General features: G+C 54.6%; 1 protein-coding gene across 1 annotated transcript in view; it reads left to right on the top strand.

Annotated features, from left to right (window-relative positions):
* Window positions 1-18,792, top strand: part of CATSPERG (catsper channel auxiliary subunit gamma) — a 31,095-nt gene extending 12,303 nt beyond the window's left edge. Inside the window, exons 6-27 of the mRNA XM_075536659.1 lie at window positions 3,560-3,715; window positions 5,689-5,857; window positions 6,674-6,811; window positions 9,645-9,704; window positions 9,882-10,024; window positions 10,269-10,368; window positions 10,470-10,599; window positions 11,170-11,281; window positions 12,360-12,518; window positions 12,611-12,723; window positions 13,608-13,821; window positions 14,458-14,520; window positions 14,655-14,850; window positions 14,942-15,057; window positions 15,169-15,249; window positions 15,344-15,400; window positions 16,576-16,732; window positions 16,947-17,010; window positions 17,115-17,210; window positions 18,171-18,263; window positions 18,346-18,445; window positions 18,547-18,792. Of these exons, the coding sequence (XP_075392774.1) occupies window positions 3,560-3,715; window positions 5,689-5,857; window positions 6,674-6,811; window positions 9,645-9,704; window positions 9,882-10,024; window positions 10,269-10,368; window positions 10,470-10,599; window positions 11,170-11,281; window positions 12,360-12,518; window positions 12,611-12,723; window positions 13,608-13,821; window positions 14,458-14,520; window positions 14,655-14,850; window positions 14,942-15,057; window positions 15,169-15,249; window positions 15,344-15,400; window positions 16,576-16,732; window positions 16,947-17,010; window positions 17,115-17,210; window positions 18,171-18,263; window positions 18,346-18,445; window positions 18,547-18,792 (2,763 nt within the window). The remainder of the gene's footprint in view (window positions 1-3,559; window positions 3,716-5,688; window positions 5,858-6,673; window positions 6,812-9,644; window positions 9,705-9,881; window positions 10,025-10,268; window positions 10,369-10,469; window positions 10,600-11,169; window positions 11,282-12,359; window positions 12,519-12,610; window positions 12,724-13,607; window positions 13,822-14,457; window positions 14,521-14,654; window positions 14,851-14,941; window positions 15,058-15,168; window positions 15,250-15,343; window positions 15,401-16,575; window positions 16,733-16,946; window positions 17,011-17,114; window positions 17,211-18,170; window positions 18,264-18,345; window positions 18,446-18,546) is intronic.
* Window positions 18,793-27,341: the final 8,549 nt, after the last annotated feature.

Below are 27,341 nucleotides of genomic sequence, written 5' to 3'. Positions count from 1 at the left end.
GTCAAATGGCAGAGAAAGAGAGAGAGAGAGAGAGGTGTGTGTGTGTGTGGGGGGGGGGAAGGGAGTTCCCAGAATCCCTCACTCCCATACAAAAGGTCACAGCCCCAAGGAGCTATCCTCAAGCTACTACATGATGGACAGGATTGACTCAATCGCTAACCAGGCGTGTCTAGACCTAAAACCATCTAACTACCACAGCGGCTTCCAGCAGGCTGCCCGCCAAAGACCAATCTCCTCTCAATAGGCCACGGACACTTTATGTGCATAGTTGGCTACACCTCACCTCACTTGAATAGTCTACTGACCCTTCCTGGTAAGATACTTACCAAGCAAGCACAGGGCCCAGGAATGGACAAAAAGTGTCAACGCAAGTTGTTGGCAGTTTACCCAGCCAATGCCAGTCACCTGCCCAAAAGGACTGGCATACATACCCACACCTATTCTGGGGGGCCACTTTTTTAAAATCTCTTGTGTCATACACTAAGAACAAGCCCTGCCAAGGAGTTGATTCTGACCCCTAGCAACCCAGTGGAACCGGGTCGAACTTCCCCTGTGGGTCTCCGAGACTGGTCATTGAAAGCCTCATTCACCTTTTCTGCACAGAGCAGCTGGTGGTTTCAGACTGCGCACCTTGCAGTTAGCAGCCGAATGTGTAATCCCGCTATCCGACCAGGGCTCTTGCTTTAGCAATTACCAAAACGCACCCCCCCCTGCCTTTTTTTTCTTGTGTACGTTTTACTTGACACCGTTTGGCTTCATCAGGCTGTGGCCACTTCCCTCTCGTGGGGTATTAATTTTCTCTCACCCGAAGTCCCCAGTGCCTACTACCTACAGAAGATGGAGCCCTGGTGGGGGTGGGTTTCGCCTGGGGCTGCTGACTGCGCAAGGTCAGCCGTCGAAGCCCGCCAGCTGGTCAGCAGGACAAGTGAGACTCGCAGAGTTTGTAAAGAGTTAGTCTCTTAAACCACCGGTTTGCATGATACAAGAATTCTATGTCCATAAAACTTACATTTTTGTGTGTGAGATGAAAACAAACTTTATTGATGACACGATTGACCCTAATACCCTCCTCTGAATTTTCCAGTTATGTGAGCCAATAAACGCGTTCAGTATTTGAGTTGAATTTTCTGTTAAAGGGTGCCTAAAAAGAAAAACAATAAAAACCAATTTACCCCAAGTTCTTGACTATTGTATCTCCCAAATAAAAACTGTTAAAAATTGAAGGACTAGATAAATTTAGAGACAGCTAAAGACTAGAGACAGCTAAAGCAACGTCTCTAGAGAAGCTAGATTATGGCCGGCGAGATGATGGGGAGCTAATAATGGATACAAGGATGAAGAAAATGTTCTGAAATTGTAGGGATGATGACTGCCCAACTCTTTTGTCATTGTTGTTCTTATAGCTTTATTTCCTGACCAAAATTTGTTTCATAAAACTTTACGTTCTTTTTTTTTCCATCCATGGCATTTGACCTATGACCTTGAATGATCTAAAATCATATTTCTGGTTGGTCATAATATAGAAGACTGATGATGATTTCATGCAAATGGTTCAACTGTAACTACATGGTATAGCACAGCTCATTTTAATATACTCAGACCATTGCATTGTATGATATGTGACTTCTATGTCAATCAAACACTTTTTAAAGTATATATATGTATTATTTAGTCTGGGAAACTGGCAGGGGAAGGTCTGATCTGACCTGTTGGGTCATGATGAGTCAGAATCAACTCAGTAGCAATAAGACTGTCTAAAGAGCAACTTGGTTATTAACCGAGTGGCCGGTAGTGGAAATCCACCGGCTACCCCGTGGGAGAAAGATGGGCAGTCTTCTTCTGCAGCGATTGCAGGCTCGGGAACCCCATGGGGCGGTTCTCGATGGTCTCTCCGAGCTAGGATTGGCTTGATGGCAATGAGTTTCACTCTCTGGAAAGTGAGTCCCCTTCCCATCCCGCTCCGTCTCTGGTAACAACGAAAGAACATTTGTTACTGTCGTTTTGCTTGCTCATGTCATTTTATTAAGGTTAAGACAAAACAGACTTGCTTTTTTTGTGAGTGACTTATTTTGCTCAATCTAATGTCCTCGGGTTCATCTGTGTCCTAAGGTTTTTCAGGAGTGTCCGTACATCCACTGGTGGGCTTGTGTCCATCTCGTGGCTATTGTGAATGGCGCTGTGATGGACACAGGTGGGCACGGGTCTGGGTGTCACTTCTCTCAGATCCCAGGTAGATACCTGGGAGTGGGGCTGCCAAGTCGCCCGGCAGCCCTCCTCTGGCGTTTTGAAGGACCTGCCGGCCTATTTTCCACAATGACTACCATTCGGCATTCCCACCAGCAATGGACGAGGGTTCCAGTTCCCCCAGTTTCCCCGCACCCCCTCCAACACTTGTTTTTCATCTGTTCCTTGTAGCCATCTTCATGAGAGTGAAATGGCATCTCGTCGTGGCTTCGATTTGCATCTCTGATGACGACTGAACTGCAGGCCATTTGGAGATCCTCTCTGGTGGCTTCCTGTGTGGTCATGTCCTTTGTCCCTCTTTTGATGACATCTTATATGCTTTGGACACTAGACTCGTAGCGGTTACACAAGGGGTCTTCAAAGAGTTTGTGGGAAAATTCCAGTACCTTTTTAAAAAAAAAGCATTTTACAAATTGTGTGTCAGATGCTCACGCTTGAATGCAGCGGTTTAACCTCGAGAGCGCCGTCCTCTCTCCCCGGCCCTCGGATCTCGCTCTCCCTCTTTGGAGCACTGTCGCTCCCATCTGATCTCCGTGAATGGTTTGAAGCCCCAGCATCATTCCCATGAGAGGAGGCCACCTACTCCCATGAACAGTGACAGGCTCAGCAGCTCGGCCTAAAGCTTCTCTCTCTCTCCTCCCTCCCTCCCTCCCTCTTTCTTTTTCTGTCCCGGTCTTTAGGTGGTCTCTTCCCATGCTCTTCACAGCTGTGTGTTCATTCATTCATTCATTCATTCATTCATTCACCAAGTGCTCACTCAGCACATCTCCCGACCCATGAGGAGGACAGCTGTGGACAGACAGACCCAAATCCTGGCCCTTCTGACAGTGTTGTTGGGGGAGACAGACACCAGACTGATCCACGTGATAATCAGGACAATCTTGGGCGTAGTGACAAGGTGGTGAGTGGGCTGGGGCTGTTCAGACAGAAACCGCGATGTGTAACGGAGCGGTGTTGGCAACACTTCCATTGAGACGGTTGACTTTAGACCAGGGCCTTGAAGGCGGAGACGGAGCGAGTCCCGTGGCTCTCCGGGAGAATAGTATTCTCAGGTCGGGGAAGGAGCCAGTACAGAGGCGGGAAGGTGCCTGGGCTATCTGAGAAGCAGCGAGGAGACCCATGGGGCCAGGACGGTGGAGTGCAAGAAGAGATGGGGGGCGGTGAAGGCAGCGGGGTCGTGGGGAGCGAGGGCAGCAGAGGTGAATGCGTAGGGTCTCGTGGGCAATGGGGAGGACTTGCACTTGGACCCTGAGTGAGATGGAGCCATGGAGGAGCTGGGCAGGTGGCGAGCAGTCCTCTGACCCTCTCTCGGCAGATCGACAACATGAAGCCCCAGTTCTTTCTGAATGCCCCTTCCCGGCCCCTGTGGTACACGGTGAACCACACACCCGTGCTCATCCTCGGTGGCATTCCAAATGAGAAGGCCATCCTGATGAGCAACACCTACTTCCGGGACTCCACCCTTGTGGAGGTGAGTGATGCGGAGCAGGCTCTGGGGCCTCCCACCTGTAAAACAGAGGGGGGGCCTGGGACTGGAGGAGGGCCACGCCAGACACACCAGACGTGGCAGCTGGAGGGCCTGAGTTCGAATTCTTGCTCTGCCACATCCTGGTTCTGTGACCTTGGACCAATCCCTTAGCTGCCCGGCCACAGATTCTCTACGTGTAAAATAGGAGAGCTTTTTATATTTACCCGGTGGGGGGGGTTCCCCTCCAAGGACACAGGCTTATTCTAAACAAACACCATTTTCACAGCACTGGGGCAAAAGAGGCCAAAAAGGTTGGGCCAAGGAATATTTGGTCTTCTGGCAGGACAACGGGCCTGCTCCTTCTTGGAGGGAAGGCTGCTGGAAAACCACAGGCCACCACCCGGCAGCCCTGACCTTGCCCTCTGGGGCTTTTGGTTTTCCAAACTCAAAGGACATTGAAAAGGAAGACCATTTGGGTCTCTCAAGGATGCCAAAGGAGCTCGGAATCCTCGGGGAGAGGGCGGGGTGGGGGGGTGTCTGCCTTCAAAACTGTGTAGGCCGATGGATGAGCGTCTTAAGAAAACAGCGACGTCATGCTCCGGCTAGGTGTGTTTCCCCCGAATGCCCTGGATCGGGTCCCGGTGCCCGTGCGGCCCGCATCTGACGGGTCCAGCCGAGTGTTCACGCCTTCGGCCGTCAGGACTCGACCTCTTCCGGTGTTCTCATTCGATTATTGATCTCTTTCTTGCCGGGGCAACGACATGTTCTATGTTTTCGAAAGCCGTCCCTCATCCTCTAGGTCACTGCCAATCCCCCCCCCCCGCCCCCCCGCCCCCCCGCCCCGTCTGTGGGTTCTCACCTTACTCTTTCGGTGGAACCTTCTCGGGTGTAAAAGTAACTTTGTAGGCGGCCCTCGTCGTCCCCGTGTGCCTCGCAGTCTGTGCACTTTGGGCGATGTTTGACTGTGTACTGATACCTTATAGGAGGCCCCAGCCCTGTCCCTGATTTCCCTCAATGTGCTCTATAGGCGTAGGGTTTCCATGTATGCTTTTGGTCCATCCTGGGTTTGTTTGGTGTATGGTGTGAGGTGTGGGTCACGCTCAGTTTTCCCAGCACCGTTTGTTACAGAGACCAGCTCGTTCCCGTTAAGTGAGCTCTGACCCTTTGTGCGAGATGAGCCGGTCGTAAGCATTTACAAGTTAGGTTCTCCGTGCTGGACCTGTCCTGCCTGTACCAGTGGTGCTGCCTGTGCGCCAGCTCAGGACAAGGCTGTTTTGGCCACTCTAGCTGTGCAGTGGAGGATCTCTGAGGATCTAGCCCCAGGGCCAGCAGTTTAAAACCCCCAGACGAGCTTCTGGAGAAAGAGGAGGCCTTCTAGAGAGTTCCAGTCTCAGAAACCCACAGTGTCAGTTCCACCCTGCCCTCTGGGGTCACTACGGGCCGGCATTGACCCTTCTACAACTTGTCTCCAAACCAACTTTGAAAAAAAAATTTGTGCGTGCGTGCGTGTGTGTGTGTGTGTGTGTGTGTGTGTGTGCTTGGAAGAGGTCACTTGAAGGCAGTACTATGATGGGAGGATATGGTGGGGATTCTCTTATTTATGAGAATGTGATTAAGACTCATCTCTAACTCCCAAGTGTGAAGGCCTCCCTCCACCAGAATCCTGGCCTGCCAGGCTTCTCAAAATATGAACATAAAGATGCACCCATATACACTCTCTTCCCCATCCTCTGTTTCCCACAGTCAGCTCCACGAGACATCCCAGGCCCCACCTGACTCAGACCCTGGTGGCCCCTTCCCTTCACTGGGCCCCACAGGGGCAGGGTGACTGCCAAAGGGCTGCTGCAGAGGGAGCAGGCAGGGCACCCTGGGAAGCTGCAGATGTCTATCCCAAGCAGTTGTTGGCACACAGCCTCCCCTCTGCTGAGGGCCCCGGCCCCGGCCGCTGCTCACCACTGGCTTCCACTCCTCTGCAGTTGAACATTGACAGTTGCTGGGTGGGCTCCTTCTACTGCCCGGAGACCAGATTCACCGCCACTATCTACGACACCATTGCCACCGAGAGCGCCCTCTTCATTCGGCAGAACCAGCTCGTCTACTATTTCACAGGCAACTATCCGATACTCCGGATGGAGCCCAGCAAAGGTGAGGGAGCTGTGGCCAGGTGACCTCACCTCGTGGGGGGGGGGGGGCTTGCCACACAGGTGAAGGGACCCACTTTTGGAACTGCAGACAGGGTACCTAGTGAGCCCACCCACAGAATCCACCTGAAGTCACCTTAGGTGGGTAGGTGACTGGGGTGTCAGAAGGGCTTTTCACAGTCCTGAGTCAATGCTTCCCATCCTTCTTTGGGACTTCCCCTGCCCTGGATGGGGTGGGGGAGTGGGGGCGGGGAGAGCAGAGCTGGGGCAGAGCTTCCACACTGAGCTTCCGGGGACCGTGCACCTGCCTGGAAAAGAGGGATGGAGTGAGGGGAGGCAGCAGAGACACACACGTCCACGCGCACACACGCACACACACTCCAAACTCACTCTCCTGGAGCTGATTCTGCCCGACTCAGAAACCACAGAAGGGAAATGTTTCTTGACTGTCAGAGTTGAAAGCTTCAGGTCCAGCTGGATCCAGGGACCCACAGTCACTGTGAGACTGACTCCTCCCTGGGGTGCCTGCTAGTGGTTGTAACTGGGTCCCCTTGGTCACTTGCACACTCAGTTGAGAACAAGTCACTCCAGCCCAGGTGGGTGGGAAGGTGAGAGCAGTCCAGTCTGGTCCCGGGCAGAGTGTGAATAAGGGGAATTCTCACCAAGAGTGTCAATACCCACAGACCAAGACTGAGCAGGCTCTTCAGCTCCAGAGGCCTGATGCCTGGCTCCCTAGGGGTCCCAGAGATTGGGGTGGTGGGAAGGCGGGCCAGGACCCAGGTTCAATGCCCGGGCCTAAGTCTCTGTGCTGGCCCCATAGGCACCTGGGTCCGCATCCTGGCTAACGAATGCATCAAGATGCTGTGCCCTGTGGAAATCCAAGTCAATGGCTCCGAGCATGTGATCGCCCTCACCATGGGCAAGCACGAGGGCTACATCCACTTTGGGACCATTAAAGGTGAGGGGGGGCCTCTGGTAGCCCAAGAGATCCCTCCATGCCCTCTGGACCCCCACGAATGTCCACCTTTGGCCCTCACCTTCACCAAGTGCCCTCAGGAAGGGGTCTCAGGCTGGAGCCTGGGTGGAGGTGGGCTTAATGCCTTTGGTGGGAATAGGACTTGGGAAGGGGGCGGGTGTTGTATCTTTGTGTTACTCTGTGTATGGTTTTGAAGGGCCGGGCCCATTCCAAACTCATTTAAGTACCAGGAGATTATCGGTGGAACGAGATGAAACACCCACGATCCAGCTCCTGTGTGCCTGAGTCGAGGGGCTCACAGGCTCTGACCAGTCAGCACGGTGACATCCCAGACCAAACCTGTTGCCTACCAACCCATACCAGGCTCCCAGGGCAGCCTCCACGGAGCAGCCAGCCTCATCTCTGTCACCCTAAGCAGCTGATGGGTTTGAACCACCGGCCCATGCTTACCCGAAGGCACCACCTATGGGGATGACAGCACAGCCTGTGGAACCTAAGCGTGCAACCTTGGACAGGTGACTTGACCTCTCCAGCCTCAGTTTCCTCACAGCGGGGTGAATGCCACGTCATCAGGATGAAGTCAGTTGGCACAGGTAGTCCGAGCTGGCAGCAGGTCGATAGACAGGTCCCATTCCAGCGACTGCACTGTGAGTCAGTGCCCACGCGAGTTGAAGGTCTTTTCTGCAGTGTCGTTCACACTGGGCGTGTCTTGCACAGTGAGTCACAGCGTTGGGTGGGGACGACAGACGATAGCCGCAAATTATGCGCCGTGACCCTCTCGGTCGTGCACACTGTGGTGGCAGTTTCTCTTCTAAGAACGCCCAACTGGACCCAAGAAGTGGGACATGGGAAAATTCCCAAATGCCCAACTCTTGCAGAACGATGATCTGCCCCATCTCTCCCCCACCTCTCCCTTAAGTACCTTCTCTCCTGTCTGTGGCTCTTCCAATCCCGGAAGTCCCAGGAAGTGCCTCCCAAGGTGGTGGGTGCAGTTCAGCCCGAAGGTCAGGCAGGGGTCAGCCAGAGGCTGCGAAGGATGCTCTCCACTCCCGGCTCTTACCAGGGCTGAGCTCACTGCCCCTGCTTCTCAGGGGACTCATGTTATGCACGGCAAGCTGGCACTGCAGGGATCCTGGTCCCAAGTACTCCCGGGTGAGTCCCATGAGGATCTTCCCCACCTCTTTGCCAGACCCACGCAGGGAGAGGTTGTTTGGTGAGTTACTTGGTGTAATCAAATTCACCCAAATCATCAGTTCATACCCCACCCCACCCCACCGGACTGTATCTTATTGATGAGTCTATGACTTGGGGCCTCTGGCCAGGTGTTTTCAGTGGGCATTGGCCTCCTCCTCCTCTTCATCAGCCAGGCTTCTCCCCAGGCTACTCCAGGAACGGTTTTCTTCCTCGTCTCAGCTGTAGCATATAGTTTCTGACCTTCACTGTAAGTAACAGTCCCCAGGAGAACCGTGATTCAAAGCACGTGGTCCGATTCACACCCTTGACTAAGGTCAGAACTCCGTCTCATCCCATTCCTGCTGGTTAGCAGCGTGTCCCCCACAGTGGGCGCCCCCCCCCACCGCCCCAGGTGGAGGAAATCCCGACTCATATCACAAGAGAGATTACGTCCGGAGGGCCAGAGAATTGAGTTTAACTCACAGGCTACTCACAGTCAGACCCAAACAAGCAAGCAGCCTGCGTGTGTAACTTTGACTAGACAGGGACAACCTGAACCACGAGGTTTTCCACAAGTTTGGGGGGAAATTCCATTTCTTTCTGACTCCCCTAAGACCTTCAAACCTGGGGCAATACTGGGGACAAACGCCACCCAGGCTTGTTGCGGGGCCCACACCCAAACCAGGGCTCCCCAAACTTTTAAAACAGGGGGCCAGTTCACTGTCCCTCAGACCCATTGGAGGGTTCAGACTATAGTTTAAAAGACCCCAAATCCTCACCACTGGACCAATAGGGAACATCATGATATGTGAAGAGGTTGAAGTTGTCAGAGATGTTTGTCTTGCTTGGCTCCATCATCAATGCTCATGGAAGCAGCAGTCAAGAGACCAAACGAGCAATTGTCTTGGGGAAATGCACAGGACCTCCTTTGTGTTGAAAAGCAGGGGGCTTACTTTGAGGACCTAGGCACTTGGCCCCACGCCGGGGTATTTTCAGTGGCCTGGTACTCGTGTGAAAGTGGGACGTCTGAGTAAAGACGACTGACGGACTGATGCATGTGACTTGTGCTGGAGAAGAATACCGGAAGTACCACGGATGCCAGAAGAACAAACATCTGTGTGAGAGGACAGATGGCCAGAGCGTTCCGCAGAGGCAGCATTCGAGACTCCATCCCACGTGCTTTGCACGTGTTGTCAGGAGAAACCAGTCCCTCGAGCCGGGCCTCATGCTTGGTACAGTGGAGGGGCAGCACGACAGAGGAAGGCCCTCCACCCAACAGATTGACACTGTGGCTGCAACAGGGGGCTCAAGCGTAACAAGGTGAGGCTGCCTCGGGCCCGGGCGGTACTGTCCACCACCATGCCAACGGTGGCCCACAGGAGCTCGGGACTCAGCACCCCCGCAGTCAGAAACAGGAGAGCAGCCTCTTCTGAAGCCATCACTGTGTTCAGATACAGACATACCTCTGATGAGCTGGGTGGGGGTGACCTGGAGGCCAGGGGGTGACGCCCCTGGAGTCCCAGGGACTTAGTGGGTGGTGAGGCAAGGGGTTGGGGGAATCAGGACATGGGTGGGAGTGGAGGTTGCCAGGTGGGCTGGGAGTGGATAAGGGTCTGAGCATGGACCCCACCCTGTTCCCCAGATGGCCTCGTGTCCTTTGAGATGCTGCCCAGAGGGTTCTCTGTGTGCCAAGAGATAAAAGGTGCTCATCTCCCAGAGGGGTTCCCACTGGAGGGTGGAGGGGTGCAGGGTAAGGGCGAGCAGGGAGGAGTGGGGGTCCAGGGAGGGGAGGGTGGCAACACCTCTAGGTTATAGAGAGATGGGGGGGAGTGATATTGGAGTCCAGGGACTACTTTGGACTGTCTCCTTCCTGTCCCAGAGATCAACTGCTCCATTGTCTGGGCCGTCTATGGAACCAAAAGCCTGCTGCTGCTGGTGGAGGTCCGAGAAGACGCTAACTTCAAGAGCTACCTGGTGGTCAGCTACACGAGGGAGGGTAATCTCCATGGCCGGCAGAGAATGGTACCACCGAGTCAGGGACGCGGGTAGAAGCTTGGTAGACCAGAAGTCAGCATGTGTGGGATGGAGAGGTGGGACAGGGAGAGAGAGACTGGGGTGGCAGGGGTGAGCAGGGCCCAGAACTCACTGTGTCTTTATGAAGAATAATTCACACCCAGAAAGTCAGTCCCAGCAAGAGCCCCGGAGGGTCTTCTGAGGGGGGTGGCTGGCACTGAGGGTTTGCTGTGCTCCTCTTTGGGGTGCAAAGGGTCTTGCGACCTCAGTCCAGAGATTCCTTGTCCTTTCCCCCACAGGGGACACAGAATCCTTGTCCATCCTCTACAAGATCCCGGAGTTAGTCCCTGATGGTAGGAGGGGGAAGTGTGTCCTCAGAGGTGGGCAGGGGCCAGGTGGGGCCCAGGTGCCCCCGTCCTCATCACAAGGCCCATTCCATCTCTGCCCCCACCAGCTAAAGGACGGCAGTTCCTGATGATCCTCAGCGTGGAGTCTTACACAGACACGCCCTCGGTGCCCAGGGGCCTCCACTACAACCCTTTCAGCCAGCTTCTGTACATCTGGGGGAACTTCATCATGGAGAGGTGTGGCCCCACCCTACTCCTTCTGGTCCAGCCTGGCAGCTGCTGCTTCCCCAACTCCCTGGAAGGGTAGAAAGGGGCGGTGCCCTTTGCGACATCACCAGCCCACTGCCAGAGCCATCAGGATGGGGAAACCAGGCTGGAGCAGCTCGAGTGCTGTCCCCCTCCCCCCAACCACCCCCGGAAGAGGTCCCTTCCATACAGCTGTGAGGCCCCTTGGCTGCAGGAAACTTAAAGACCCAGCCTCTGCCACAAATAGAAGGGCTCGTGGTCTCTGGGGGAGCTCAGGACCCTTTCAGTGGCTGCCCTGGTGTTGGTAAATTGACAGGCTGGGCCCATCCCCCCCCCACCTCCCATTCCCCCACCCCCGCCACAACAGGGAGATGAGACTAAGAGGGCAAAAGGTCACTAGGGAGGGAGGAAGCAATGAGGAAGGAGTTCAGGCTCCTTGTTCTCACTTGACTGGGGGAGAAACAGCCCCTAGATCCTGTCAGGCTGGGATTGAGGGCTGGACAGGTATCCTGTAGGGGCCTCATCTGGGGGGCCCTTTGCTCTCTATCACTGCCCCTGCAGCTATGACCTGGAAAACTACATCTACCTGGCGGAATTTCCCAAGGAGTCAACTATCAAGTACATGGTCAACTCCTTCCTTGGAGACATGGCTATTGTCACAGAGAATGAGGAGGTGGGCTGCCCTACCCCCTCCTTGCCCTCTTTCTGCCCACACCTGAGCCCCAGGCACCTCTTCTCATTGTCAAGGTAAAGGGGCGCCGGGAGGAGATAGTCTCCGGGAGAGAGAGCTGTGTCTTCACCAAAGCCACACAGCATAAAGAGACCTGGGCGCAGGCTTGGATCCCAACTCCAGAGCAGGCTCGCTTGCACTGTCTCTTGCGCTTGCCCTCGCTGGAGAAAGATGACTTTCACTCCTGTCAAGGATGAGGAATCTCAGAAACCCACGGGGCAGCTCTACGCTGTCCTGTAGGGTCACTGAGTCAGAATCGACAGGGAGTTTGGTTTTGAGTTTTGAAGCCTTTGCTGAAGAGCCCAGGCGGCAGAGTGGGTTACAGGTTAGACTGCTGATGACGGGGTCATCCGTTTGAACCACAAAACTGTTCTCCATCTCAGAAACCCACAGGGGCCATTTTACCCTTCCCTATAGGATCTCTGAGAGAGGGGGGAGGCACTGAATCTGGGAGGGCTCGGTGGAAGAGGTCACTTTGCGGCAGGAGGGGATTCCCCCAGGCAGAGGCTTAAGCGGCAGGTGAAACCTGCAGTCCGCTGTGGGGGAGGGTATGGGCATCAGCATGCGCAGATGGGAAACTGAGACCAAAGAAACAGATGGTGTGATCCTGAAGGGTACCCCAAACTCCAAACTCACGGCCATCGAGTCGATGCTGGCCCCTAGCCACCCTATAGGACAGGGTAGACTGCCCCTGTGGGTTTCTGGGATATAACTTTGTATGGGAGTAGAAAGCCCTGTCTTTCTCCCTTGGAGCAGCTGGTGGTTTCAAACTGCTGACTTTGTGATTGGCAGCCCACCATGTAGCCACTGCACCACCTCCTGTGGCAGACACAAAGCCTTCCAAAGGGGAAAAGCCTTTTAGGGTATGTGTATGTTAGAAATGCAAATAGCCAGTGGGGAGTGGGGGCTGGAGACAGATGGCAGTGCAGGGGGCGGGGAGAGGAAGCAGGTGGGCTCACATGACCCTGGCTGGGGTCTGTGGGCACACCCCCCACACACACCCCTGCTGTCTCATGCCCAGATCTGGTACATCATAGAAGGCAGCTACAAGATATACAAGCTGTTCCCATCGGACAGCTGGCAGATGCACTTCAACCTGCAGAAACTTCAACAGTCATCCGTGTACACTCCCAAGGAGACCATGGTCACTCTCTTCTACGAGGGCAGGCAGCTGTACCAGGTGCCCACTGGAGGGATGGGAATGGGAGGGAGTGTACCAGGCATCCGAGGCTGGCCCCTGCTCACCTGGCCTTGCTTCACCTGGCCATGCAGCTCGTGCACCTTCTGAAAGGCTCGACAAGCCAGCTGGTCAAGAGGCCGGTGCCTGTGGACCAGCTCCTGATCTACCAGCAGTTCAGCAACAGCTACACCTTTGTGCAGCAAGGGTGAGAAGACCGAGGGCCCAGCACGCTAGTCAGAGGCCAGCACTGGCCCCCACGAAGCGCCCCACCCACCTGCCCGGGGAGGAAGACAGGTTCTACTCACTGCTGCCCAGCGGATGCCGGCTTGGCTCATAGGCATCAGAGCCTGTAGGGCTGGATCAGCCTCCTGCGGCTTTCCAAGACTGTAACTCTTTTCTGAAGTAGAAAGCCTCCTTTTTCTCCCCAGGATAGGCTGGTGAGAAGTCCAATGTGCTCTGCACTGTGCTAGGGCCCCGTCCCATGTGGAGGGTGTGACCCACAAGAGGAGCCCTGGATGGTGGGTGGGTTAGGGTTCAGAGACACCTCAAACACAGAACCACAACCCCAAACCCAAGGCCACTCAGAGGGAGTTCCTACAGGCAGCCTGGTCTTCCTCCCTCAGAGCTGCTGGGCGGGTCTGAACTCCCAGCCTCGTCGTGAGCAGCCACAATGCGACGTCCTTGAGGAAAGGCATGTGGGTGCTCACCCACTGGAAGTACACTGCAGATAGAACATGGCGGGGACTGTGGGTGCTCATAGGGAGGGTCCTGGGAGCCATGGGTGGGGCTAAAGGGAGGTCCCGTGACCAGACCTTTGTGTGAGGAAATGATCCTCCTGGTCACCTGAGAGGACAGGTGTCACAGGGCCTTAGGAGTCACTGTGGAGGCCAGTGGGGACTGATGGGCAACCAGAAAGGGGGTCTTGGAAGGGCTCTGGCCTTGGGACTGAGGGAATTCCCGGGTGGGGGTGTGGGGGTGTGAGGTACATCACAAGAAGAAACTGTGGAGATTGGAATCAGCTTTGGGGGTGTCAGCAGCAGGGGCGTGGAAATCAGAAGCCATCCTGCCCCTCCATCCCCCATTAACCAGGAAAGACAGTATCGTCTCCTTCACGAATTTATGCTCCTTCTCGGCAATACGCCTGCAAGACCTGCCAAGGTCACAGAGGTACACGCGCCAGGAGCGCTACCTGGCGCTGCCGCCGGTGGTCATGGGGCCCTTGGGCTTCCACACGGAGGAGTCGCTGGCCATCTACCAGGGCCTCATCTACTATCTGCTCTGGCTGCACTCCAAGTACGACAAGGTGGGTGGGCCCCGGGCGGCCAGCGTCAGGCCTCGAGGAGCCAGGGGTGCGTGCGTGTGTATGTGTGTGTGTAAGGCTGCAGGCCAGGTCGGCCCCAGCTCTCCCTGGTCAGAGGGGCCCCATTAGTGCTTAGCCACTGGGGTGTGGGGTGCAATGGTGCAGCAAGGGGGTGGAATGCCTCAGCTCCAGCCCCAGGCCCCTGGGCAGCCTCAGGCCCTCTGAGCCCCACCCCTGGGCAGCCCCTTAGGCCCCGCCCACAGACCCCTAGGGTAAAGGTGGGTAGGAGATGGGGGGATGGAACAGGGCTTGGTTTGGGCTGTGGAGTCCCTATTGTGCATTGGTAAGTGCTGGGCTGTCCACCAAGAGGCCAGCGGTTGGAGCCCACCAGTCGCTCCGCAGAAGCAATCTGGTCAGTCCCTGGGAAGCTTCCTCAGGCCCATAGAGTCGGGATCGACTCGGTGGCACAGGGCTGGGGGATCTAGGAGAGAGTGCTGCAGGCTACCACGGGGCTGTCTGCAGGCCCTGGGGGTGGACTGGGTGTCTGGAGCCATATTTTGGGTGAGGAGGCTGGACTTGAGGCCAGGCAGGGGTCTGGGGGTGCTCCGCACACTTCATAGCACCCGGTGGTCCCTGCAGCCCTACGCGGACCCGGTGCATGACCCCACCTGGCGCTGGTGGAAGGACAAGAAACAAGACCAGGTGTGTGGGGAGGGTTAGGAGCCCAGAGGGTGAGGGGACCAGGAAGTGGGTGGGGTGGGGGGGTGGAGTGGGTCTCCGGCCGGATGTCCAGGGGCTGACTGGCCCAGCCCACCGGGTCCCCTGTCCCCACCAAGAGTTACTACTTCTACCTGGCGAGCAACCGGCAGAGCTCAGAGAATGTGTACATCGACATGGCCAACTATGGAAAGATCTACAACCTTCCGGTTGAGTTGCTGCCCGAGCGCCTCTACCTGGACAAGGGCAACACCTACAGCTTCTCGGTCTTCTTCATCATCAAGGGGCACTCCTTCGCCTACGGGACCGAGCTGGGCGGTAGGGGACTGGAGGGGGGGGCTGGGTCAGAGACTAGGGAGGGCCTACCATTAGTGATGCCCTGACCCGTGCTCTCTGCCCAGAGCAGGCACCTCCTTCTACCAGACGACCCACTTAAGCCTGGGTGTGCTGCTGGCCAACCCGGAATGCATCGAGGTCATAGTCACTGAGACGATGCGTGTAAACCGCAAATCCTTGTACCAGGTGAGGTCCGGTGGGGCAGGCCTTCCACCCACAGCCCAGCTGCCACCCCCCATGCCCCCCCCCCCCCGTGAGTCTTGTGAACCTGCCAGCTCTCCGTGCTCTTGCCTCCAGGTTACGATCAAGGACAAAAGCGTGTGTTTTGAGCAGGCCATCAGCGGGCATAGTCTCGTGAGAACCTCCATTGTGTTGAAGGTGTGGGCCAAGCCCAGGAGGGGGCATGGATGGCGGGGGTGGGAGGTGAGGAGGAGAAGACTGGACCAGGGTCCATCCTGCCTACTCTCCGCAGGTGGTGGGCTCCGTCGGGCACTGTTTTGAGGAAACCTTCATGGGACCGCGCATGGTGGTACTGAGAGCTGGAGCCTGGTGCTGGGAGGGCAAGGGCGCCTCCCGGGCGCAGGGGGGGGCGGGTGCGGGTAACGCGTGCGATATACAGACTGCAGGAGCTACTTGCCTGAGACGTACCCCGGGAATCCCACAAACACATTCAGAGGTTTTCCATCTCCTTCATTTTCTTCATTCCAACCCTCCCCGCTCCATTCAGCCCTTCCTATCTTCAGGGAGGGAGACGGGCAAGGCCTTCTACTCCCGGAAAGATGTGCAACCTTGACCACTTGCAGGGGAGTCTGACTGACTCGCTCCCCCTGGTCGCTAGGGGCGGGATGGACCGGTCCAGTCATGGCCGCACCTCCAAGTGGAATACAGATCGCCTTGCACTTTCTGGTGGTTCAGAGGCAACCAGATCATAGATTCTGTTTGCGTTTCTTTGAAAACAAGGAAGTGTAACCGCATTTCCTTGCTTTGGGGGGACAGAGGAGGATAGAGGTCAGATTCTTCCTCTTTATGCATCCGTGGGAGGGAGCTTCAAAAAGTGCGTGGGAAACAATGGAATTGGAAGCCATTGGGATTTCGCCCGTGAACTTTCTGGAGCCCTGGCATCATGTTCCCTGGCTTGGCGCAAGTGGTTAGGTCAGCAGTTCTCAACCTGTGGGTCTCAAACCCCAGGCTGGGGGTGGGGGGCTGTTGAACGACCCTTTGACACGGGGGTCCTCTGATTCATAGCAGTAGCAAAATGACAGTGATGAAGTAGCAATGAAAATAATTTGATGGCGGGGGGGGTCACCACCCCATGAGGAACTGCATGAGGAGGGTTGAGAACCACTGGGTTAGGTGCCCAGCTACTGAAAAGGTGAGAGCCTGCACAGAAGTGGCCCTCCCCATCCCATCCCGCATACACACGGGGTCACCATGAGTCAGAATCACCTGTCTACATATGGAGCTGCCCCTGGGGACTTCTGAGACTGCCATGCTTTACGAGAGCAGAAAGCAGAAAGCCCATCATTCCCCCGCCCGAGAGGCTGGGGGGTTTCGAACTGCTGCCCTTGCAGTTGCGGTCCAACCCATAACTCTGAGGTCACCAGGGCTCCTTTTCCTGTCCCAGAGGATGGCTCTGAGGGGGGCTTAGGGGGAAGAGAACACCCACCCCACCCCCCAACTCAAGGCTTGTCTCCTGCCCCTCAGGGCAACCTAATGATGCCCATACTTATCGGCTGCCCTCCAGGCAAGCGCCTGGCCTTCGATGTCACCTTAACGCTGTCCTACACCAAGAAAATAAACAAGCAGCACTTTGATTGCTTGAAAGTGGACCCGGAGATGCCCTGCTTCCACTTCCGTGATGGTGCGTTCGATCGTGTGCCCCACCGCTCTAGGGCCACTGTCCTGTTCAGCTGGGCCTTCCTCTCCCTCCCACCTTCTCCCTCCACTCACTGCCTCTCCTTTCTCTCTGTACCCCACCCTCCCCGTCACACATCCCTCCTGCCCCCCTCTGCTTTCCCTGTGTGCCGCCCCCCCGGCCCCCCCTTCCCACACTAACTCCTCCTCCGCCTCCCCAGTCTTCTACCCCTTCTTCCTGGTCCAAGATTTGGTGACTGGTGAATCTGGCAGTTTTGAGGGCGAGTAAGTATCAAGCCCATCATGCTTAGGTGGCAGGGCACGGGTGGGGGAGGGGAGGACCCCCTGGGACTTCCCTGGCGGGCTCTAGACACCCCCACCTCCGGCAGCTACATACTGAAGGTGATAGGCGGAGGGCCCACCCAGGACACCATCCGGGACTACAGTGAGAGAGAAATCTACAACTACAACAGCCCGCTGCAAGAGTAATTAATCCCTGGGGGCCCCCGCCCACCCTCTGCTCCCCACCCTGTAAATCCCCAGCCTCGGGGATCCCAGGCCCCCACAACCCCCCAGGTCCCGCCCAAGCCCGGGCAGCCCGGGAGCAGGAGGCAGGTCCCCACTGAAAGGATGCCCCATTTGTACACAGTTCAACCAGCCTCATCTGGATCAGGAAAAACAGGTCATTGTACAGAGAGATCACAAGCGACTTCACCAATGTCTTGTCCAAAGGCGTGGGCATTGTGTGAGTGCGCGGCTTTCCGCTCCCCAAGCCACACCTGCGGGTGGGTGAGGCGTGTGTGGGTCAGGCTTTACAAGAGGGACCCGCGCTCCTGCTGCTGGCCCATGTACCGCTGCCTTTGGGCCTCAGTTTCTCCAGGGTGGGGTAAAGGCCTTCCTCCCACCCCCCAGCCCTTTGCCTACACCATCCCTCTTCCCCACCGCTCCAGGGAGGCTGCTGGGACTGCCTCTTCTGGGGCCTGCCTGCCTGCCCCACAAGCTCAGGTTCTGAATGCGCTCAGCACAGCATGTGTTGCTCCCTCACCTCTAAAAGTTGGTGGGCCCATCCTACCCACTGGGGGCGTGGCAGGAAGGGCTGGCCGCGTCCTCCCGTACAGATCACAGACAGCCAGGCGGTGGGATTGACTGTGGTCACGCGGGTGGCTAGCATTGAAAGAAGGATCAGCAAACGCACCCGCGGGACAGAGTAGTATGAGAACCCCACACCTAGCCCACTGCCTGCCGCTGAGTCGATTCCACCTCTTAGTGACCCCATGGGGGCAGAACAGACTCGTTCCCTTGGACTTGCTTTCTCAGGCCCTAGACCTGTCTGGGAGCAGACGGCGCCCCTGCCTCTCACAGAGTTGATGGCAGGCAGGGGACCAACGACACTAGGCATAGTTTATAGCCTATGGACCCGGCCCCTCACCAGGCCACTCCCACAGGTGGCTGTGTCTGCCAAAATCCCCTTGCTATGACATGGTCCCTGAGGGCATCTTCGCCCCCGAATACTTCTTCAAGGTGTTGGTGAGCAATAGGTGAGCCTAGCAGGTGAGCCCTGGGTGGGGGGCGGGGTATCCTGCTGTCCCCCTAACCATCTGCCCCTTCCCCTGCCACCAGAGGGGTGGACAAAAGCACTTACTGTGACTACCAGCTCATCTTCCTGCTGCACATCCATGGGATTCCGCTCAGCCCGGAGCGGTACTTACACTTCCTCTTGGTGAGCAGCTGTCTCCGTGGGTGCTGTCTGTCCTCTTGCGCTGCTGAGGGGCCACCGACAGCTGACTTAGCCTCCCCCTCTCTGCCGGGCACTGCGTGCAGGTGTCCGCCAGTATCTTACTAGGCCTGGTGATCTTCTACCTCATCATGTGTTTCCTGTGGCCCCAAATGGTCAAGGCCTATGTCAACTTGCGCTGGAAGATCCACAACATCATCGCCTCTGACTCCTACTACAGCTATATCTCAGGGGGCACCAGCGTGCGACAGCAGCCCTCCAAGTCCAGCAACAGAACAGAGAAGAGCAGAGGCCCTTCGGATCGGACCTTGGAGAAGAGAGTCCAGACCTGAATTGCTGACCCGCCCTCCCCCCCCAGCCCCACCCATCCTTACCCCTCCTTCCTACCTCCCGCCTCATCCTTGGGAATGGCGGCAACTGTCCCCCATCCCAAGCCTTTTCTCTGTTTCACTTGAATTTTCACTTCTCCTTCAGACTCAAATAAACCCTTGTTTCGGCACCACTTGAGGGTCTCTAGGAGAGGCGGGGGGTTCATGTTTTCCGTGAGGCTGCACCAGCACAGCTATATAGGTCGGAAATCTCACAATTCTTCCATGATGGCTGGTAGGGATACTTCTGTGTACCTGCCACTTTGGTCCCCCCTGGAGGTGCCCAGACCTCCCTACAGTCCAGCAGGGCCCTCCCTCCATCCACTGCTGGGAGCCACAGACTACTATGACTGCTTGGCCCAGGTTATATAGATAAAAACAAAACACAAAAAACCCAACTCGCTGCCACTGAGTCATTCTGACCATGGCGACCCTGCAGGACAGGGTAGAACTGCTGCCTCCACGAGTTCCCGAGACTCTGGTTCTTTGCGAGAGTAGAAAGCCTCACTTTTCTCCCACGCCTGCATCCCACCAGGCGTTCAATGGTCTGAATCTCAGCACCTACCTCTCTCCGACTGAAGGAGGAGGCACCCAAGAGGCCCAGATGGGGCTGGGAGGTGCTGAGCCTTGTGCAGGTCGGCAAGTGTCAGGGACAGTTTGATCCAAGACTCTCTTACTTCCATTAAACGCTACCGTCTCTGAAACTCACAGGGGCAGCTCTGCCCTGTCCCATAGGGTGGCGGGAGTCAGCATGGACTGGCCAGCAGGGAGAAGGGATGGAACGGAATAGCCCTGAATTGTTCCAAGTTCACCTATCAAATACAAGATCCCCAAGCATCAAACTGCTTCCCGGTCCCTTAACTGAAATCCAGCACAAGTCTTAAAAATATGTGTAGGAATAAGAAATGCCCTAACATTCTGCAAGGCAGGATTCACAATGTCCAGCATTCAATCTAAGACTACAAAGGGTGCAAGGAGACAGGCAAAGCCCACCCACCATGAAGACAATAGGCCACCTGAGCCAGGGGACGGGAGCATTTGACTCCTGGGACTTACGCGGTTGTTGTTAGGTGGTATTGTGTTGGTTCCGACCCATAGCAATCCTATGAATGAAATGGCCCAGTCCTCTGCCTGTATTTGAGCCCATTGTTGCAGGCACTCTGTCCAACCATCAGTCTCGCCATCCTTACCTCTGAGGCGCTCTCTGGCTGTACTTCTTCCAAGACAGATTTATCTGTCCTTCTGACAGTCCACGGCCCTCTCAGTATTCACCTCTACCACATTTCAGTGTATCAGTTCTTTGATCTTCCTTATTCAATATCCAACCTTCACATGCAGACGAGGTCACTGACAATACCGTGCCATGGCTCAGGGCCACCTTAGGTCTGGTGCAGCAGATGTATCCAATGCAACGTGTCTTTTGATCTCTCGACCGCTGCTTCCATGAGCATCGATTGTGGATCCAAGCAAGACGAGATCTTTGACAACTTCAACCTTGTCTCCATTGATCACGATGTGACCTGTTGGTCCAGTGGTGAGGATTTTGATCTTCCTTACACTGAGTCCAGTCCCTGCTTAACGCTGCAATGATCCATCTTCATCGGCAAAGGTGAGTCCTCCTCACTGCCAGCAAGCAAGGCTGTGTCATCTGCATATCACCGTTTGTTTTGTTTTGTTTTTTAACATTTTCTTAGGGGCTCATACAACTCTTATCACAATCCACACATATACATACATCAATTGTATAAAGCTCATCAGTACATTCTTTGCCCTCATCATTTTCAAAGCATTTGCTCTCCACTTAAGCCCTTTGCATCAGGTCCTCTTTTTCCCCCCTCCCTCCCTGCTCCCCTCTCCCTCATGAGTCCTTGATAATTTATAGATTGTTATTTTGTCATATCTTGCCCTATCCGGAATCTCCCTTCACCCTCTTCTCTGTTGTCCATCCCCCAGGGAGGAGGTCACATGTAGATCCTTGTAATCAGTTCCCCCTTTCCAACCCACTCACCCTCCACTCTCCCAGCCTCGCCCCTCACACCCCTGGTCCTGAAGGTATTGTCCATCCTGGATTCCCTGTGCCTCCAGCTCCCATATGCACCAGTGTACAATCTCTGCCCTATCCAGTCCTGCAAGGTAGAATTCGGATCATGGTAGTTGGGGGGAGGAAGCATCCAGAATCTGGGGGAAAGCTGTATTCTTCATCAGTGCTACATCACACCCTAACGGACTCATCTCCTCCCCTAGACCCCTCTGTGAGGGGGTCTCCAGTGGCCGACAAATGGACTTTGGGTCTCCATCTGCACTTCCCCCTTCATTCACTATGTTAAGATTTTTTTTTTTTGATGATGCCTTATCCCTGATCCCTTTGGCACCTCGTGATTGCACAGGCTGGTGTGCTTCTTCCATGTGGACTTTGTTGCTTCTGTGCAAGATGGCCGCTTGTTCACCTTCAAGCCATTAAGACCCCAGACTATTTCTTTTGATAGCCGGGCACCATCAGCTTTCTTCGCCACATTGGCTTATGCACCTGTTTGTCCTCGGCGATATATCGCCGGTTGTTAATAAGCCATCTTCCGATTCCTCTTCGTATAATCCACCAGACGGATTGAGCGCTTTGTGAATCTCCGGTCATATGCTCAGCATACACATTGAATTGTGCGGTGAGAGGATACAGCACCCGTCCTGATTTTAAACCATGCATGCATTGGTTCTGTTTGCACAACTGCCGCCTGGCCCATGCACGAGTCCCGTGTGAGCACAATGAAGCGTAAGGGCATGCGAGGCCCATGGAATCCATAGCAGCTCATAGCACCCACATGCCCGAAGAGAGACCGTACCAGCATCACCTTAGGGGTGAGTCCATTCATTGTGGGGCCCAACTACAGCGGGCACATGTCTGAGCTGACCATTGTGCATGGCTCGTGAGTGATGTGCTAAATATACAGATGGGCCCCCACAGAAGCAAGGTCCCCCTTTGCTGACCTAACCCACCACTGATAGCACAAAGCAGCCGCAGCCGGCGGGGCTCAGGCAGTCCAGGCCCCGTCCTCAGTTCAGCAGTATCACCTACTTTCTTGTCCCCTGCACCACACAGAGCACACGACTGCAAGACAGCAGCAGCATCTGGGGGCCTTCCCTGCATTCCAGCCGGGCAGGAAGAGGCAAAAGTTAAAAGCAGCCTGCCAGCCCCCATCCACTTCCTGTAGAAAATTTCTTCTCCAGCCAGTGAGTTCTGTAGTTGGGTCGAACTGATAACTGGGCCACCCTTGGGAATGGGAAAACGAATCATGTAGGGTTGCAGACTTCCCAAACCCAAACCCACAGCCCTCAAGTCGAAGCCCACTCACGGCAGTCCTATGGGATAAGGCAGAATGGCCCCTGTGAGCTTCCAAGACGGTACCTTTTTTTACCAGGGAGAGCAGGTCCCCTTGCTGCAGATTTCACAGTAATGGCAAGAGGGAAAGCAATGTGACTGGCCTGAGGGCGGGAAGCCCCAAAGTTGATCTTGATGAGGGCAATCAGCGGTTTGAAATAGGTCTCACTCCCAAAGTCAAACTCACTGCCATCGAGTCGATTTCAACTCAGTGTCCCGCCAGGCACAGAGTAGCACTACCCCTGTGGGGTTTTTCCAAGGCGGTGAGTCTTTACAGGAGTTGACAGCAGCCTCATATTTCTCCCAAAGAGCGGCTGGTGGGTTTAAACTGCCACCAGGGAGGGTTCCCATTGAAATATGAGCCTCCCAAGACCCCAACCCCCTGCCATTGACAAGTCAATGCTGACTCGTCAAGACCCTCTAGGAGGGTAAAAAGCTGCCTCTTTCTCCCCAGGAGTGGCTGGTGTAGAACAGGAGAATATCGTCGATGGAGCCTCGGGGCTGTTCCTCTGGTTCCTTCGTGATTTGCTTGTCTCAGCCTCTGGTCTCCGCCTGACTCCATTGCTCTGTCCCCATGTCTCCCTGCCACAGGCTCTAGTGCCTCTGGTCTTGGGCTCCGCCTCTTCAGGCAGAGATTCTGAACGTGGTCTTCCGATGGCCCTGGGGTTTCTGTGTGTCTGAGCTGGCCCTCTTGCACAGAGCTAGGGCTTGTGGCTTTCAGCGGATGTATTGGACAGGGTTCTCTAGAGAGACAAACCAGATTGCTAGTAATTATATATAAATATATTTATAAAGATAGATATATAATTTAAGAAATGAACTGTTAAACTATATACAGATAGATAATACAAGAAATTAACAGTTAAATTATAAAGCAGTGAGACACTAGCAGTCCTTTAAGGCTTGAGAGCTGCCAGTTGCCAGTCCCCTTCTGTAGAGAGAGCTGGCCTTTATATATCCAGGCAGCAAACAGCAAGGCAGGTCCCCAACTGTCATCAACTGTCGGTCCCCAGCTCCAGAGATGAACATTCCAATCGTGTGGGCTTGAAGGGACCTCACCTTACAGCGACACAGTCCACAGGCTAGGCATCCCACAGGTAGTGTACCCCTTTAAACTGAGGCACAGAACAAGCAAGGAGACTCCCCGAGCCATTTATCCCTCTGCCCTTCAGTTAATCCTACTTGTGTTTATCGGCCAGGCTGGCACAATAAACTATCGCAGCAGACCACACCTCCAAGGAGACCAAGGCGTCCCTTCAATCACCAGTCCAAGCCAAACCCCTGCCATCCTGTCCACACCCACTCAGCGACCCTCTAGGACAGGGCAGGACTGCCCCGCAAGGTTCTGAACTGGGAACTGTTTATGGGAGTAGAAAGTCCAATCTGTCTCCCGAGGAGGGGCTGGTGGCTTCTAACGGCTGACCTTGCGGATCGCAGCCAAACATGTCACCATTCACTACACCACAGCCCTTTCCCAATGACCTCCCACTCTCTGAATGACTTCTCAACCACGCCTCCATGAACAATCCATTATGTGATCATGAGGTGTCGATGGGATCAGGTATTAGGCACCAAAGACCCAGAACAAAAAATCGTAACGATGTGAATGAGGGGGAGTGCGGACTAGAGACCCAAAGCTCATCCGTAGACAATTGGACAGGCCCGTACAGAAGGGCCACAAGGAAGAACTGAGCCAGTCAGGGTGCAGTGTAGCACTGTTGAAACATACAACTTATAAAATGAAATCATTGGCTAAGAAAAAAAAAGTAAGCGTTTAGAAAATGATAATGGCAATATATGTACAAATATGCCTGATACAATTGATGCATGGAATGTTGTTAGAGCCCCCAATAAAATGATTAAGCAAAGAAACATACAACTTTCCTCTAGTTCTTTAATCCTCCCCCCCTCCCCCACTATCATGACCCCAATTCTGCCTTACAAATATGGCTAGACCAGAGCATGTACACTGGTACAGATAAGAGCTGGACACACAGGGAATCCAGGACAGATAAGCCCCTCAGGACCAATCGAGGAAAGGGAAGGTGGGGGGAGAAAAGTGGGGACCAATTACAATGATCAATATATAACCCCATCCAGGGGGATGAACCACAGAAAAGTGGGTGAAGGGAGACATTGGTCAGTGTGAGACATGAAAAAAGAATAATAAATCACAAATGATCAAGGGTTCATGAGGGAGGGAGGGAGGGAGGGGAGTGGAGGGCGGGGATGGGGTGAGCGAATGAGGAGCTGATACCAAGGGCTCAAGTAGAAAGAAAATGTTGGGTTGGAAAGGGGGGACTGATTACAAGGATCCACATGTGACCTCTTCCCTGGGAGAGGGACAGCAGAGAAGGGGGGAAGGGAGACTCTGGATAGGGCAAGATATGACAAAATAACGAGGTATAAATTACCAAAGGCATATGAGGGAGGGGGGAATGGGGAGGGAGGGGGGGAAAAAAGAGGACCTGATGCAAGGGGCTTAAGTGGAGAGCAAATGCCTTGAGAATGATTGGGGCAGGGAATGTATGGATGTGCTTTATACAATTGATGTATGTATATGTATGGATTGTGGTAAGAGTTGTTTGAGTCCCTAATAAAATGTAAAAGAAGAAAAAAGAAAAAAATGATTAGGGCAAAGACTGTACAGATGTGCTTTATACAATTGATGTATGTGTATGTATGAACTGTGAAAAGAATTGTATCAGCCCCAATAAATTGTTAAAATAAAAAAATAAAAAAAAGAAAGAAAATGTTTTGAAAATGATGATGGCAACATATATACAATTGTGCTTGACACAATGGATGGATGGAATGTGATAAGAGCTGTATGAGCCCCAATAAAATGATTTTTTTTAAAACAGCAAGAGAAAAAGCAATAATCCCACACAAGAATTCCACAGAATAGGAGATCCTCCTAGGAAACCCACATAACCAGGAAAGGCAATGTCCAACAGGAAGAGATGCTCCACCTCCTCCTCCATTGCTATGCAGGGTCATTTGGTCAGCTTCAAGACGCTGCTCGGTCCGGTGCCATCCTCCCCATCGATGTCACTGTTGCAGCCCCTGTGTCCATCCATTTCAGCCCGGGACCCCCTGGGGTCCTTCTTTCCTGCTGAGTGGCACAAGTGAGCAAGACCACGTTCCAGCCTCCTTCCTCTGGCGTGGGTTCCCTGGAGTAGCTCGAAGACAGATCCCTTCCTCCTGGCAGTGTACAGTGCAGGGAACATTCTCTGGTCACACCGACAATTCACGATTGTACACCCCCACGGGATGGGATGGATCAAGGCTGCATGTGAATGAGTAAGTCAGCAACAATCTTATTTGAAAGAGGCAGCTGCCCGCTTCGCTCTTCCCATTTCATGGTCTTCCTCTCTGGTGCACAGGAGGTAATTTTTAAAATGATGCCTGGGGTCAGGCCCATGTTACTTATCAAAGTGACATCTTTGTGTTTTATGAGTTTGAAGAGATCTGAGAGGAGGCCTGCTGGTGAAGCAGACTGATGATGTGTTGGCCTGCGCTAACCCCAAGGTCGCCGTCCCAAACCACCAGCTGCTCTGTGGGAAAAGATGAGACTTTCCACCCCCACAAAGATTGGCAATCTCGGAAACTCACAGGGGCTGTTCTACACTGCCCTCGGGGTGGCTGGGAGTCAGAATGGACTCGTGGGCAGTGAGGGATGATGTCTCAGTAAGGTTGCTAAGAGTTCCAATGCCTCCATGGCAGTGGGTAGGCTAATGGTTAGCCACTTAGGCCTTCTTTTCGTGGGCTTCTTGGCCATGTAAACCTCTTCTTTGGCAAAATGCCTATTTATGTCCTTCAATCCTGTTGGGATGGGGTTGTTTTGGTCCTTTTGCTCGTTAAGCTGTAGAAGTATTTTATAACTTTTGGATTTTAGAGTTTCCTCAAATAGAGTATAGTGCCCCCAAACCTTGCCCTCTGGAGACTGTTAAGTTTTGCGACAGTCTTTCACTGCATTTGATCTTAACCCAAAGGCTTAGAAGCGATTGGGGGGGTGGGGTAGTCTTCTGATGAACAAACCTCCTTAATTTGTGTGATTTGTTGGACACGAACTTGTATGGCGCTCAAGAATCCAAGTCCACTGCCCCTTCCGTTCTACTTTTCCTCCTTTCAATGCCACACAGACCAACGTTCAGACACGATGGGTGAGGACTCTGGAGGGTTTCCACGACCGGTCCCCTCTTTTTCTCTCTTTAAAAACAAAACAACCCCCACATTTATTTAGATTTTTATTGATCTATTTTTTCCCTTTTGTTTGTGGAATAGTCACAATGAACACCATATCTATCTATCCATTTATCTATCTATCTATCTATCTTTTGAACACCATACAGCCCATATCAACAGATCAATTCAGTAAGAGGATCTCATTAAACTCCTCCATCCCCCAAAATATATTTCATTTTTTTAAGTCGTCCATTTTGTCTGTTGCTGTTGTATTTTGTTCATTAACAGCCGTTGGATTGGATTTAAATCCAACGCGAAGCGGGGTGTGGGTGGCCTCACAGGTGTGCAAACGGCTCCACACCACCACCTTTGGGTTTCCAGTAGCTGTCGTGAAGGTGGAACCTTAGAGCTGGAAATGGGGTGCCCATCCCACGGACACGCCGAAGCCAGCGCAGCCATCTTCACTACTGGAGGCGGGAGTGACAACCACGGCTACTTTCCGTTGGAGCCGGAGCCCATCTCCAGGCACCATCTTTAGCGCCCGCAGAGGCGGAGATGACTGCGCTCCTTAAGGGCCCGGCTGCGAAGGCGCCACCCCGAGAGCCGGAAGGCTCCAGCTGACGGGTGGAGCTCCGCCCTGGGCCCCGCCCGTCTCGCCTCCGGGCCCCGCCCCCGGACCTAGTCCCCGCCCCCGGCCCTGGTCCCCGCCCGCCTCCCCTCCGGGCCCCGCCCCCGACCCAGGGTCCTGGGCCCCGCCCTTGGCCCTGGGCCCCGCCCGCCTCACCTCCGGGCCCCGCCCCCGGCGCTGGTCCCCGCCCCCGGTCCCCGCCCGCCTCCCCTCCGGGCCCCGCCCCCGACCCAGGGTCACGCCCCCGGCCCTGGGCCCCGCCCCCCGACCATGGGGCCCGCCCGCCTCGCCTCCAGGCCCCACCCCCGACCCAGGGTCCCGCCC

The sequence above is a fragment of the Tenrec ecaudatus genome, chromosome 18, assembly GCF_050624435.1.
Source record: "Tenrec ecaudatus isolate mTenEca1 chromosome 18, mTenEca1.hap1, whole genome shotgun sequence".
Taxonomy (NCBI): domain Eukaryota; kingdom Metazoa; phylum Chordata; class Mammalia; order Afrosoricida; family Tenrecidae; genus Tenrec; species Tenrec ecaudatus.
This window is presented reverse-complemented; position numbering and strand designations above follow the sequence as displayed.